Source organism: Gavia stellata, chromosome 19 (assembly GCF_030936135.1).
Source record: "Gavia stellata isolate bGavSte3 chromosome 19, bGavSte3.hap2, whole genome shotgun sequence".
NCBI classification, from domain to species: Eukaryota; Metazoa; Chordata; class Aves; order Gaviiformes; family Gaviidae; genus Gavia; species Gavia stellata.
In genome coordinates this window covers 906,857-921,357 of record NC_082612.1, presented here as the reverse complement: position 1 = coordinate 921,357, position 14,501 = coordinate 906,857, and the positions used below count along the sequence as shown (strand labels likewise).

Below are 14,501 nucleotides of genomic sequence, written 5' to 3'. Positions count from 1 at the left end.
TATGTGCTTTTAACCTAGCTGCATTTTTTCTCAAAGACATAATTAAAAGCATATATCTAAGAGGCGCAGGCATATATCACTGTAAGAATGCCCTCATTAACGAAATGCTGCTGATCATGCCATTCCTCTCACAGTACTCTGTTCCTTTCATCTGCAGTCAAAATAACCTTTCTTTTCTAAGGAAAACTGTGAGTTAGTCTCTATATGCGGCTGAAAAATTGATCTCCCGTTACGGAAAGGATGGCAAAGACTACAGAAAGGGGACTACTAATGCAAATAGCTGTATCAGTGCTTTCAGTGTATGACAAGTTATCACTTCAGTAGAGAAATATTGTCATTTTGTTACTGACTAAGAGTACGGCAATATGATTAAGTCAAAACTAATGTGATTATTGAAACATTATCCCACAGATTTAAGCTTCTGACTTCTCCAGAGGTTTTACCGAACTGATGGCTGCAATTGATACTCATCCAAAACCTAGGTGTTTGATGTGAAAGGCTGTGTTGTTAAGTTCCCACGACAGATGCCAAAAATGCAGCTTCATTCATTCGTATGAGAGATTGACAGGAGACACCATACCAATTTTGGTTTTATTGTGTGATTTCATTCGGTAAGGGGAAAAAAAATTGCAGACTACCCAAGGAGAACAGGCTTGGAATGAAGTTACCTTTTCAATGACTCTAATCTCTCACCATTTTTGGATGACTAGAGTCACTGTTTAAGTACAAAACCTGGAAGTCCTTGGCATTTCGGACAGTTTGAAGTTCGGTTTCAGTCTGAATGTGAATTTGAATTGGAAATTTGAGATAAATGATTTGGAAGTGTAGGGTGTTTCCCGAGTCCAGTTTCTCGGGAACTGTGACAAATATTGCCTTAAACAGCCACGCTTGCCGTCTAGCAGCGCGGTGATAACAATGTACCTTACGGTCAGTGGCTCCCTGGCGGCTGCGGCGCTGTGCCTTTCCGATCAAGCTGAGAAACTTAAGCGAGGGACTGTGGGACACAGGGCTTCTTGCAGTTCAGAAACCGTTTTTCAAACACAATTCTTATTTCCTGAAAAGTTCACAGGTGAAACGAAGCTTGCGTGGGAAAGCACTCGGGGTTGCTTTGTCAGTGTCTATAGGGAAGATCTCCACCGACGGCACATTTCACAGTGGGAAGTTTACAGCTGATGTTCTCCTGTCCAGATCCGTCCTTTTCCCACTTCTTTTCCGTCAGTTAACTCCTAACCTCTGCTCAGCGCGCCTGTGGAGACCCGCCACTGGGAATTTACACTTGGCGTCAACGCTTTTTACAGTCATTTCTCCTGCTGGAGGCACTCTACAGACCCCAGAGGAGCCACAGGCAACCGCTGGCCCGACCAGGGCCCGCAGAGCCATTTTCACCACCGCAAGGCTTTAGGCCGCCTCCCCGCGCCACGCCAGGCTGCGCCTCTCCGTAGGCCCCGTCCCGAGGGTACGTCCCGCACCGCCTGTGTCACTGGGGCGCGACCAGCGCCGCGGCGGGGCCGGGGCCGGGGCCGGGGCCGGGGCCGGGGCGGAGGGGCCCCGTCCGCCCGACGCGTCTTCCCCGCCCGTCGCTGCGCGGCCCGCGGCGCCTCAGGGGGGGCGCGAGGCCGCTGGAGCCCCTAACGGTCGCCACGCGCGCAAGGGCGCGAGGGAGGGGGCGGGGGCGGGGGGGGGCGCTGCGCCTCGCTCCCCCCGCTCTCCCTCCACGTGCTCGCCCAAGGCTGACAACCTCACTTCCGGCCGGGCGCCGGGGTGTGCGCGCGCGTGTGTGTGTGTGTGTGTGTGTAGTGCGTGCGTGTGCGCGCCCCTGTGTGCGCGCGAGCGTGTGTGTACGCGCGCGCGCGCGCCTGTCTGTGTCGGTAGTGCGTGCCTGTGAGACAGCGCGCGCGCGGCGGCCGCGCATGCGCCGTCGCGCCGCACGGTGGCGAGGCGGCTTCTCCTCCCGCTGTGCCGCCCTGCCCGCCCCCCGCCTCCCGGGGCTGCGCCCGCCCCCTCCCTCCTCCTGCTCCCGGCGCGGGCGTCGCTGCCAGCGCAGGAGCCGGCCGTGGCGGGCGAGCGGGTGCGGAGACGCGGGGCGGGGGCCGCGGCCGGCATGTGAAGCGGGGCAGCCCCCTCCCCGCTCCGGCAGCCGCCTGGCAGCGGCCGCCCCTCGCCTCAGACTCGCCGCCCGCCCGGCGGCTTCTTCCTCGGCCGCCCTGCGCGGGGCCGGGCAGCCGCCTGCGCCCGGCGCCCGTCCCGCGGGCCCGGCGGGGCCCCGCTCGCCATGAAGAAGTTTTCTCGGATGCCCAAGTCCGAGGGCAGCGGCGGCGGCGGGACGGCCTGTGTCGGCTCGGGCGGCGGCGGCGGCGGGGGGAGCGGCGTCGCCTTGGGCAAGGTGCTCGCTGTCGGGCGCTACCAGGTCACCCCCGAGGAGCTGCTGGCGGAAGGTAACGGGGGGGGGCGGGACACGCGCCCACACCCGCAGCGGGCCGTGCTCGGCGCCCGTGGGGCCCCGGGGAGCGGCGGAGGCCGAGCGCGGCCGTGGGGCCGGGCGGGGGCCCGCTCCTCGCCGGGACGGGCCCCCCCGCCAGCCGCTGGCCCGCTCTCCGCGTCCCTGAGTAGCTGCTTACCGGCTGTAAGCCGGTTAAGGGGGTTTTGCGGGGTTTTTTCGCGTCTGTGGGCTGCCGGCGGGTGCCTGGGGCTGTGGGGTGGCTTAGCGCTTCCTGGCATGTTGTCGTGAGTAAAGCGAGGGATGTGCGGGAGCGCGGGTGGGGTGGCGGCTGGCGGGGCCGGGGCCGGGGGGGTGGCGACGGTGTGGCCCCTAACCGGCGCCTCCGAGTAGGGCGGCTTAATCCTGTAGTCGGCTTTTGCCAGCTAATCTGAAAAAAAAAACCCCGAAAAACAAAAAGCGTGATCTTCCTTGCTGGAATGCAGTCGATTTCTGGCAGGGTCAGGAGCGAAGTTGCAGTGCTAGCAACTTCTGCTGTAGAGAATGGCTGTCCTCCCCTCGTTGCGGGGTGCTTGGCTGCTAATTCTTGTCGTTAACTTGCGCCTTATGTCGTTCGACCTCCGTAGGCTCTGAAAGAAGAGGTGCGTGTATTCAGATACTCACAGAATTGTCCAGGCTTCCCTAGTTGTACAACCTGAATAGGCGCTGGCATGGGCCATCATCAAAATAGCCATATTTGAGTTTTACTCTGTGTGCCTGGGGGGAAGCAGTGCAGCGTTCATCTCTGCTAGTTGGTGGCAGCCGATGTTGTGATGTATATAAAGTATAATTCACTTCCTAGGTCACTGAGCGCGGGGCTAGTCCCGTGTGCTTCATAGCTACTGAATTTCGCAGTGCTACAGCACACCACTTTAGATGTTGCGGGTAAAATAACTTACCATTGTCCCTTTTACGTCTGCGTATTGCTTAGACTAGGTTTTGTGTAAATGTACTAGTAAACTGACATTGCTTATGTGCGTTTCCTGATAAAGGCTTAAGATGCAGTTTTAACAAGTACATGCGAATACTATTACTATTTAAAATAGAAATGTATAGGTGGTACTTAAATTTTCATTGCTATCTGGAAAAGGTTTTAGTTGTATAGTGGAACTAGCGTTTAATACTTAGAACGCAATGTTTTGTCTTTAGCTTATGAAAATGAGGTCCAGGCTTAGCCAACTGCGTACCTGGTTGCCTAAAACATGAGTGGTCCTGGCTGAGAGCTCCTTCCAAGTCGTCGTGGTCTGACAGAAGGTCCTTTCTCTGCAGGGCTGGTGGCAGGATGGTGACTTCTTAAGAAGAAAAAAAAAAAAAAATTATGGAAATAGACTCCTGAACAAATTGAGGAGGTAACACAAAAACCATATATATAGTAGAAAGGAGAAAAAATGCGTGGTGCTTGGTTCAGTTTAGCACATTGTTAAGTTTACCCATAGTGTGCTGTTTTAAGAGTCACTATAGACCACTTATTTTTTTTCTCCTTTCTGTAGCTTGCAGAAACACATTCATAGCCCTTAAGGGTTTGGGGGTAGGGGGAGTACGGATTTTAACAGTTGGGTGTTGTGCAAATTGGATTCCTTACTTTTGAGACTAAAGTAAAAAGTTCTCTGCAGCTTTTATGTGGTCTCTTAAATATGGATGCCTAGGATTCGTACTGTTAAGAGTCAGGCCGGTGTAAATCCGCTGCATCTTGGGAAAAGTCTTCAAAGCCAACAGCAGAGCTGTTCGGTAGGGAGGACCTAAAAAGGCTTGGAGGAGAACATAACAGGTGGTGTAACTGCATGGTTGAGGTAGTAGGGAAGTGAGGGAGCCGGGGAAGGATAACACTTAGAACTCGGGAGGTGGTTGGGTTAACAGGGGGTGTGTGTGGGGAGCAGCTGTCTGCCCCATGGTGACTGGTGAGAAGGTCACTGTGACTAAGGGTTCAGGTGGCACTCTGGTACTCCAAACTCACCACAGTAGTTGATGAATGAAGAAGTTGCTCTTTATCTAGGAATTGCTTCTTGACAGTCAGGTTTTTCCTTGACTTGGTAACAATTAAGAGTAAGTAATTGTATGTTATTGATGTTACACTAGTCATATTGCAATCTGTTATTAATAGTTAACATTTAATAAATCCCCTGCTTAATAATCCTCCTTCTTGGGGGGCAGGGGGGTGCAAACATTTTTTTTTCCCCCCCCTGGTCTCTTTGCATAATGCATTTTTTCTTTCATTTTCTGAAGCCCAGTTTTACTGAGGGTGTTAGGCTTGTCAGGTAGTTCCTGTTATTCAGTGCTGATGAAATACCATTTACAAGTTACTTGAAGAGGCTCATATAAAGAATTTTAGGTTGTGTCACAAAGCGTTGTTAATAAGTTAATGAATATAATGAACACAACATGCCTATTTCAGAATGGATATATAATGTTCTGTTAGCAGTGGTGTGGTATGGATAGGCTTTTTTGCTAGCTATTAGAATTAATAGCATTGTGCGTCTGTCAGATTAAAGCTGTTTAAACACACCTCCCCCACGCACCTTCCAAATTTTGCATCTGAGTTGTCTTGGGAAGCTAGCTCTTGGTTTTGCAAAGGACTTAGGCTCCCGGTAACTAGAGCGAGTGGCAGTAGTGATGCCAGAAGGCTCAAGCTGTTACTACCTCGTTAGGCTGCAGTAATGAAGCTTTGGTAGATTTCCCCTGTTGACACAGATGTTGCTGCCAAGAAGCTTTTCTGTAGTCTTTGACAATATTGTTTTGTTGCAGTATTTTAAAGGCAAAAGTATGTAGCATTATAATCTAGTTCTTTTCCGTAAATACGTATAATGCTATCTGAAGGAACTGCATCCTTTCGTAGTGAAGAAGGTCAAAGTGCTGTAGTTGGTAGGCTGTTAGATGGTTTCTTTTGTTTTAAACACACCTCTCTTCTGGTGACTTCTTAGCCTTCATAGTATGTGGTTGGATGGAGGTATTTGTTTTTCAGGTTTATTTCTCGGAGATGGTGGGAAAAACAATCAATTTGGGTTAAGTTTTGATGTAGAAAATGAGTTGCTATGCCTTTTGAGGGGATGGTAGAAGTATGCAGAATAAATGACTGATACAGGCAGAGGGAAGGCCTTCTCTTCATATCTTTTTGTTGAACAAGACTATGTGCAATGCAGCTGAAGTTTGGAAAGTTAAATCTGACAAAAATACGGAGAATTCTCTGTTCAAAGTTACAGATGGTCCACAGGGAACTCTAGTTATGGTGACTCCACTGTTGAAGAAGACTTTCTAGTTCAGAAAATGCACAAACTGGATGTGACAAAGTATGAAACGTACTCAAAAATTGAGTAAAAAAATTGATCTGAAATGTCAATGCAAACCAGTTAATGTTGTGAAGAGTGAAAAGGAAAGTTGAAATTAGCAACTTCCTAAAACATTTTTGGTTTATGTAAGTAGGAGGTAGAAAGTTGTGGCTTGATGTGGGGATAATATTACTTAATTGTTTGCGTTGACTTAAACAGAAAGGAGTTACTAAAGTGTAAGAACTGAAGTAAAACCAATTTTTCTGGACAAGATAAGGGTAGGCATTGGAAGATACTTGTCTTAGTGTCTTGATGGCTTGGCAGGGCTTGGGGGTGCTAAAACTGATGCAGATAAAGACTTTACCAGGTTTGAAGTTGTCTTTGTACTATGAGCAGACCAAAGCAGGCATGCTAAGTGTTGGGTTGAAATTAAGTATCTGGGCATGTTTTTAATGAGTGCAGATAAAGCAAGCGGAGACAGATATGGATGATTTTTTGTTTTTAAAAAAAGAGACTGTACAGGATATGTGCAGTGGACTCTCAAGCTTCACTCTCGAACATGACTGGCTTGGTTTGGAAGCTATTTTGTGGGCGTGGGAAGATGATCGTCATATTGCTTTCATTGTTTCTTGTTCAGAATTGATTAATAGAATCATGGGGCATATGCTGTTGCACCTTACTAAAAAAAAAAAAAGTAGTACTTTGTAGTGTTTTTCCCTCCCTGTGGTACAGCTAATAAACGGTTATCCAGTGTCCTGCATGTCTTGATCTGGTGTCTAAAGTACCACAGTTTCAAGGGGTTCTTGAGGCTGGTTGTTCTCCCGTTGTCCAGGACAATTGGTACCGTATATGGACACTTCCTGATTTATTAATTAGACTAGTTTTAGTCCAACGGAGAAATGGGGTAACTCTGTGTCAGGCAGTAGTCCCCTGTTATTTGTCCCCGTTCTGACCACCCCCCCGCCTTGCTTTAAGGGAACAACCTATAGAAGCACTAAACACTAGTCCTGTTGGAAGTACTCCACCAAAGAGGCAGAAATCCATACCTTTGCTTGTTCATTAAGCTTGAAGTGCTTCAAAAAGATGAGCTGGGACTTGGTCCCCTACTAAAAGAAGAAAGGAGGTGATTGAGTGTAAAGCTTAGACCATCTGGAGCTTATGCTTTTCAGAGGAGGTAAGAGGGTTGGAGCTTGTGTGTTCTGATGGGGTACTCTCTTACTTCGTGATAAAAGCATTATGTGGCTGGCAGGTAGTTGTAAACTTACATACTGGGCCAATGCTACTGGACTTGGAGTCATCTTCAGCAAAGAACCTTGAAGAATAAGAAGTAGTGTCCTAGAAACAAGCATGAGGGGTTTTTTATTGTTTTGTTTTAGTATTTTTGTCACATGCTGGGAATGCTAATCTGGCTGTGGTGAGCTTTACTAGACTGGATTTTACTGGATTCTTCAATAATTACTGTTTTCCTATGATACAGATGTTAACCCTAGTTACAGATGAGGCATGTCCTAATGTGCTGTGAATATGGCACAGGAGGGTGATGATCTTGCCCCTGAAAACCTTGTTTTTTGGGAAGGACGAGGCTGACTATTGGGAGGAAGCAAAACTCTCATCATGAATTCAGTACAGTTTTTTTTCCATTTTAACCCTCCCACCAGCAAGTGCATTGCTTATGAAAGTGGAGGTGAGATGCTAGAGATTTACACCAAAGAAACTGGGTAATAGCCTGTGCAACTTGGTCCCAGAACTGGGATGCGAAGTACTATTTTACCACCAGAACTTGATGTAAAGTAGTGGTAGGTAGTGTTGCGGTGTTTAGAAAAGGCAATAGGCTGCTCTTCAGCTTTTGTGTGTCTTGAAACTTGGGGGAGGAGGGTTTGAACGTGACATGTTACTGCTCTTGTGCTGTAACTTACTGTATTTCCTTTGCCCTAGTGTATGTGGAAAGAAGTTGTGTGATAGCAATTATAGTGGTTTTTTATCGTTCTAGCTGATCAAGTGGTGAGTTTGGAGCTGTGTGGTGTTGAGCCTTCTGGTGCTGTATCTTAGGAAGCTGCTGTTTTTCAAGTGACCTTATATCTAGGACTAGAGAGGCAAGGGAAAAGCCACGCAAATGGTGACTGCTTTTAAGTTAGTGTTTGTGCAACGCGGAACATAGGCTTAATTTATTTAAGATGATGGTTAAAGCATAGTTTTCTGTGACGAGGGACCTCTCAATAGGGAGGACAAGCGAAGCCTCGAATATTCCCTTTATAAAACTGGAAATTCATTCTCCTTTCTTTCCTAATTCATCTCACACTGCAACCTCTTGGAGTCATTGCTGGCAAACTAGCGAAGGAATGAGCTTCTCGCAAGCTCTACCGTCCTACTTAAATTGAGCGTGCAGTCCTTGCAAGTACTCGATGACATTTATTATTCAGTTCATGTTTTATTTTCATACTGTTCCAGTCGAGGCATAAGAAAACTAGCACCTTAACAGAGAGGAATTCAAGTCCTGTTTTGTGAGATCTTGTGCTGTGTGTTTGTACATTGTCATGCTGTTTAATTTTTAGCGCAAGTGTATTTTCCTGGAGGTTTTTCTTCAATTAATTGTCTAAGGGAAGAAGGGGAGTCTTAAAATTTGATCGACATCATAGCTGTGGTAACAGTTGAATTGCTTATTGTCCAGAAAAGAGGCACAGTAATTATTTCAAAATCAGCCCTAAAATTCAGGTGGTCTTGAAAGTTTTGTTGTGGGTGTTTATTTTTGTCTTAGGTGTCTTAGCAGTAGCAATTCAATTAGTAATCCAAACAGATGAACTTTCTGTTGTGCATAAGGTGGTTCTTGCCTTTCTAGGATGCTTTGTCAAGCCCCATTTCAACTAACCTTTCATACCCTGATTTTTAGGTCTTTAGAGTAAGTTATCTTGGGGATTTGCAACTGTGGCAGCTGCTATAAATTCTTAAGCGTGCTGCCGTACAGCATACACTGCTTCATCTCGTGTGAAGGTGTGGCTCTGTTGTGCTTTGGTCTGAAGAGGCAAATAGAAGTGCCATTGTAAGGGATCTGTTAACTTAGTACTTCAAAGCATTTAAATGTGGTGTGGACTGACTTGTTAACTCTGATATTCTGATTGTACAGTGGGAGAGCTTATTTTTGTGGCAGGTGCTATGAATATAGCTGGTGCTGGGTCACTTCTGTCACGATTGTGTGGCATGGCAGTCTCCTCATTTGTGGCAAGCTGAGGTGTTGGTTATCTTGCTTAGTTTAGTGGTTATGTGTCGTGTGACTTGCTGCTCTTTGCACTAGCTACTGTTTTATTTTCAGTTGGAATTTAATTCAGTTGTTCAGGTGGATTATGTGCTGGAAGGCTGTCTGGAAAGAGAACTTGTGGAATTTGAGTTGGAATTGGTTATGTTGATTTTTTTCAGAGTGTAATGTTACTGAATCTGTTCACACGTGACTGTAGAGGTCAAGCCTGTTACTCAGTCTCAAACAGTTTTGCTTTGCTAGTATTTGAGTAGCAGAAATGGTTTGTGTGAGTTCAAAAGACAAAGGGAGAAAAAAAAAGGCAGAATGAGTACTTGAAACTTTCTGATTTTCTTTTTGGCTAAGAGTATAACAGAATACAGGTGAAGGTCTTGTACTGCCCCAGTAATAGGTATGGCTGCCTTAATTCAAGTGTAGCTTTAGAATGGCAGGTGGTGAGATGCTGAATCAAGTTTTGATCTCTGGGTAATGAAAAATAGGGAGCCTATGCCGTAGTGCTTGGGATTTATCTTCGGGCTTTTCAAGCGTAATGAAGGCAGCTAACAGCTTGTAACAAGAGCATTGTTTTGTCTATTACAGGATGTAGCTATATTCTGTGTAATGAAAAAGAAAACAAACCAGGAAGTAGTTTGTGTATTTGCGTGTGATCCTACTCTTACATCAATACACAGGTAAAAATACCTTTTCATGTAACGTAGCACACAAAAAAGATGCTCTAACTTCAGTGTTGTTAGTCAGATAACTAGTGTACTGACTGAACTTTGGAGGAACTTCGGGAGACCAGTCATTTTCACAGGGCTCTCCAGAGCTGTGTGTGCCTCTCTTGCATAGATGGAGACATTAACAGGTTGGGAAACGTGTAGCTGGCCAAGGTATCTACTGTACAGCTAAGACCAAGTTCAGCTCTTAAGGATATGCAGTCTAATGCTCTTCGATTGTCAAGTTACAGCCTTTGCATCCCCTAAGGACACTCCTTTCTGCATTGCAAGGTACATGAACATGTAATATTATGCCTCTGTTAACAGCTCGTAATAGTTCCGTTCTTTGTCAAGAATGTTATCAATTTAACATTTGTGTGCCCAGAAGTAGTTAAATACTGAGCAAGTACTTTGGAATTTAGTAATTCTGAGCTAAGTTTTTGGGATAGTGGCCAAGAGTCAGATGGTTATACAGGAGAAGCAACTTGATTTGTAGCAGTATCGTGTTAGTATGATGCACAAACTCAAGCCATCTTTCCTTTGCCAAAATTTGATGAAAGATGTAACAAATGTATGTGCTGTCTACTTGCTTTCTTTTTCTTGTGGATGTGTTTTGATAAAGTATGCTAATGTTACAGTAGTCATAAAAGGGGGTGTGCGCATGCAGATGTTTTCACTATGAAACTCCTGGACACCCTCAAATGGTAAGGCAGCATGTAATAATTGAGGCTGTATTAGCTTTGTCTGTGAAAGACTTAGCCTGGCTTTAAAAGAAGCTGCACAGGATCTTATTTTGGGGGTGTGTGTGTTTTGTTGGTTCAACTGAAAGTTCATTTTTTTGGGTTTTTTATTAGAACTCAGTATTTTGCATGTCAACACAACGAGAAAAAATTTGTTAGCTAATAAAAGTAGAATTCATTTACAGACAGATGTTAATTAGAAACTAGTGATACTGGGAATAGTGTGTTTATTTCTCTGGGCTTTTGTTAGTATAATATCAGAGCTGTCAGTCATTAACTAGTATGTTACCTATATGGAAGTATTTGTACAGTTCTTCTATGCATGGAGAACTGAAGTTAATGCCAGAGATGGGACTCGGTCTCTACGGAGCAGTGGAATTAAGCCTTACTTTCCTTTTGCGTCTGGGAAGAATGAGCGTGCTTTAATATATACACATTAACTGTGTGAACTTCGACATCATTCTAGCTGTAGATTTTTATTTTAGCTGTAAATGTGTGCACACATGCTGTCTGATGAATGTCTTGCTTCTTACTGAATAGATTTCACCTTGGGTTCAGAGGAAAACTGTTTGAGGTAATCGGTTAAGTTGCGCTGCTTGTCTCTGGCATTGTTTGGGGTTACAGCATTCTTTTCAAGTCTTCATTCCTGAAACTGTTTAATTTCTTAACCTTGGGCTATATTTTCCTTGCTGTGGCTATTTTCTGCCTCCATAATAGTCTAGGTAAGTAGGTTACCACAGTCGAATGAGTCGCTGTTAGTAAGCAGAGCTGTGTTAGCTGACACTATGAATACTCTATGCCTGCCAAAATGCGGAGTGTAAGAGTTTCAGATAACAGATGGTTCTAGTAAACAAATTCTATTCTGCATTTGGGACTAACCAGGAACACAGACACGGTCAGTCACCTATTTGTAACTTGATTGCTTGAGATGCTGTCATCTTCCTAAGAAATTGTTGGATTTGCAGGCATCTGTTTTGGAATGGATATTTTTCCTCATGTGTTTTTATAGGTTTAGCTTAAAAGCTGTTAATGATGTACTGGATGAACAGCTGCTTCCGGAGATGTTGGGAATACTTGCCTATTTCTAATACCATAAGCTGAAAGTCTGAAGGTAGTTTGCAGTCCCCAGTGATGCTAAACAGCAGTACACTGACGCAGGTCACGTCATCCCTAGTCTGTTGTTCTGCTGTAGTAGAGGTGGCTTGTCCTGTATTTTCGTCTCCAGCTTAAGAAGTTAGGCAGTGAATGTGAAACCCCTCTTCCCTTGAAGGGCTAGGTTCTGTTTTTTCTCTTCATCGTTGTCTAGCTGCTGACAAGGAAGATGAATTCCTCTTCTGCTTTCCTGGTTGTCTTGGGAATGGATTTCAGTGTGTTGAGTGTTTGTCTACCGGTTAAGAAGGTAGGAACTTTTCCCTTCCTCTCTTCAGATTCATGCATTCCTTGCTCACGCTTGTCTAGGTTAGTTAATTTTTACTAGTAGCAGTGGGATGTCTTGGATATGGGTGGGGTCAGTTGTGAAACTGGGTCACTAAACAGGGGTGGAGGAAAACGCACAGAGAAGTACAGTGCAACAACTGGAAATAAAAAAATTACTTAATCCTATGGGGCTGTTTTAATTAATTGGGGAATACTTCTTTTGGTTTGAGTAGCCAAAAACATGCTGCTTTTCTCTTGAGCAACATGAACACAGATGTTACGAAACATGGTCTGTGTTGTGGAACTGAAAACTAGTTAACTTGAAGTGTTCTCCCCGTGAAGGTGTGATAATCTTTACTTAACCTTGATTCTCCTTACGTCTGCCTTGCTACTTCTGATGCAAATGGTAAAAATACCGAAGATAGGATTATGTGGACTCATGTGCGAGTTAACACCTCTTAGCATTTTTTGTCTTGCTCCCAAGAGGTGTCAAAGCTGGGATTGATCTGAAGAACATCACATCCCCTTAGGGAGAGTCATTATTCCGTAGATGGAGAAATGAAGGAAGGTGAAGGGATTTGCCCCAGGTCATACAACAAGTCTGAACAAGCGATATGGGTAGAGTTCGGAACGTCCTGGCTCTGTGATGGTTTCTTCCTCATTGCTCCGTAATATGCTATGCCTTGATTGCCATATGCAAAACTAGGAGAGGAATTCTGATATTCCACGGCTTGAGGAGATTTTATTCGAATAACGTGTATGTTTGGCTTCCTGCCAAACTTGCACGTTAATTTAATGGATGGATTTGTTCCTGTGGTGCCTTGAAACTCGAATGCGCAAGTCTCTGAGAGTTATGTACTTATATATAGGAATGGTCCAGTTCTTGCTTTGGTTCTTATTCTGTTGTACTGACTCATTTTACTTCTCATTTTTCTAAATTTGTTATGTGGACTGTGTTTTCTGTCTGTGCGTCTTGTCTTTCACTAGCAGTTCTCATGAGTTGTTATTGCAGCATTTTGCCACTTAGAAAACAATAAAAGTTTTAAAAGTCAGTGATTAATATGACATGTTGTTATGTTCTTCTGCAATTCCTGTAGGTTGAAAAACTGAACGTGCTTTTATTTAGGGAAATTGTTGCTAAACAATTTTTTTTTCTTTCTTGTTTTGGATAATTACTAACTGACTTGCGTAAAACTATATGCAAGTGGTGTTTCTTTGGAGAGACAAGCTATGGAGGAAGGAGACTTGGAGCTCATCTTCATCTAACTGCTAAATGTGCATGGGCTTGGTCTGTGCTGTTTAAGAACTTGGACAGAGCCAAGTGCTCTTTTCGATTGCAGAGGTGTAAACACAAGAGAACAGGTTTGCTCTTAGTACTTTGGTTTTGAACTCGATGACTCCAGATACAGAGCAAATAAATCATTAAAGACTATAAGGCACTTAGTTACTGCTGACACACACATGTAAGGACCCGACTTGAATATAGCATGTGTTCCATGAAACAAGAATAGGAAGTGCGAATAAAATCTGTCGTGTCAGTGTTAGACGTGGCATCGGTTCTGTTTTGTGCATGACGTGCAGGAAAACTAAGTTTTTGAAAAAAGGAAATGAAGTAATTGCATCCTTCTGGAGCCCTGCTGTCTCTCCACAGAGCTCAGTAGCACGGTCTGTGTCTGTAGAGGTTGGACCTTCACCTTGAGCTTAGTTCAGATGAGTTATCACTTACATAGTATCGCTTGGCTTCTACTTAATGAGAGCTTGTGAAAGCAGCAGAAGGATTATTTGTTCTCAGAATGAGCTATCCAGAGATTCCTTAGGCACTCTGAAGGTAGAAGAAAGATTACATTGTTACGGTAGTTCTAAAAGCAGCGTGACCATACAGGAACTTGTCAAAAGAAAGCACTGTGTGCTGTATCTAATTTGGTTTAGTCATGTAGACATCTTCAGGTTCCTCCAACGTTGGTTTAAGTTTACAGTATTACCTTACCACCTTTGTGCTTTCTTGAAATGTTTGATTGTCTCCATCAAACGGACTATTTTACTTCTTCCTTCTGACCTGCTGTTCTGTTAAGCTGACATTGAGTGAGATAACTGCATTTGTAAGAAGTTTTTTGTTGAAGGACATCTTTGTCTTCAGGTGGTAGATGGGTCCTAAGATTTTCTTTTTTTTTTGCGACTAACCCAAAAACACGCGGGCTTCCAGATGGGTCCATTTAATGAAGAACTACCTTGTTCAGAGTTACCACTATTGACTGACTCTGCCTTGAAACACATTAAGCGTATGAGAGGCATTAAATGATTTTGATAATCTTGACTCGGATACTCGGAATCCTGTTGCCATTGCAGCATAACTTCTTTATTTAAAGTGATCCAGCTGCTTACACTGTTTAGAAGTTTCAGCTTCTCTCTTGAAATTGTCAAATGTCACAGTGTGAAGTTCGAAAGTACTATTACCAAAGGAATCCCAAGCATAAAGGTGACGTAAAATAATTCAGATAGCAGTCTTGACAGAGTTGTTAGGTATGCGAATTGAAGTATTCAAATGCATTCAACAGGTACCAGCTACAGCTTTAAGAACTGCCTGCCCCCATGCAGGTGCCAAGGAAATAGTATTATCTAAAATACTTTTTAATTCTATTTACTGGTATAAGCAGGCCG

At 44.6% G+C, this 14,501-nt stretch overlaps 1 protein-coding gene across 1 annotated transcript in view; it reads left to right on the top strand.

Moving 5' to 3' along the window:
• Positions 1–2,272: 2,272 nt before the first annotated feature.
• Positions 2,273–14,501, top strand: part of BMP2K (BMP2 inducible kinase) — a 65,833-nt gene continuing 53,604 nt past the window's right edge. Inside the window, 1 exon segment of the mRNA XM_059826812.1 lies at positions 2,273–2,435. Coding sequence (XP_059682795.1) covers positions 2,273–2,435 — 163 coding nt within the window.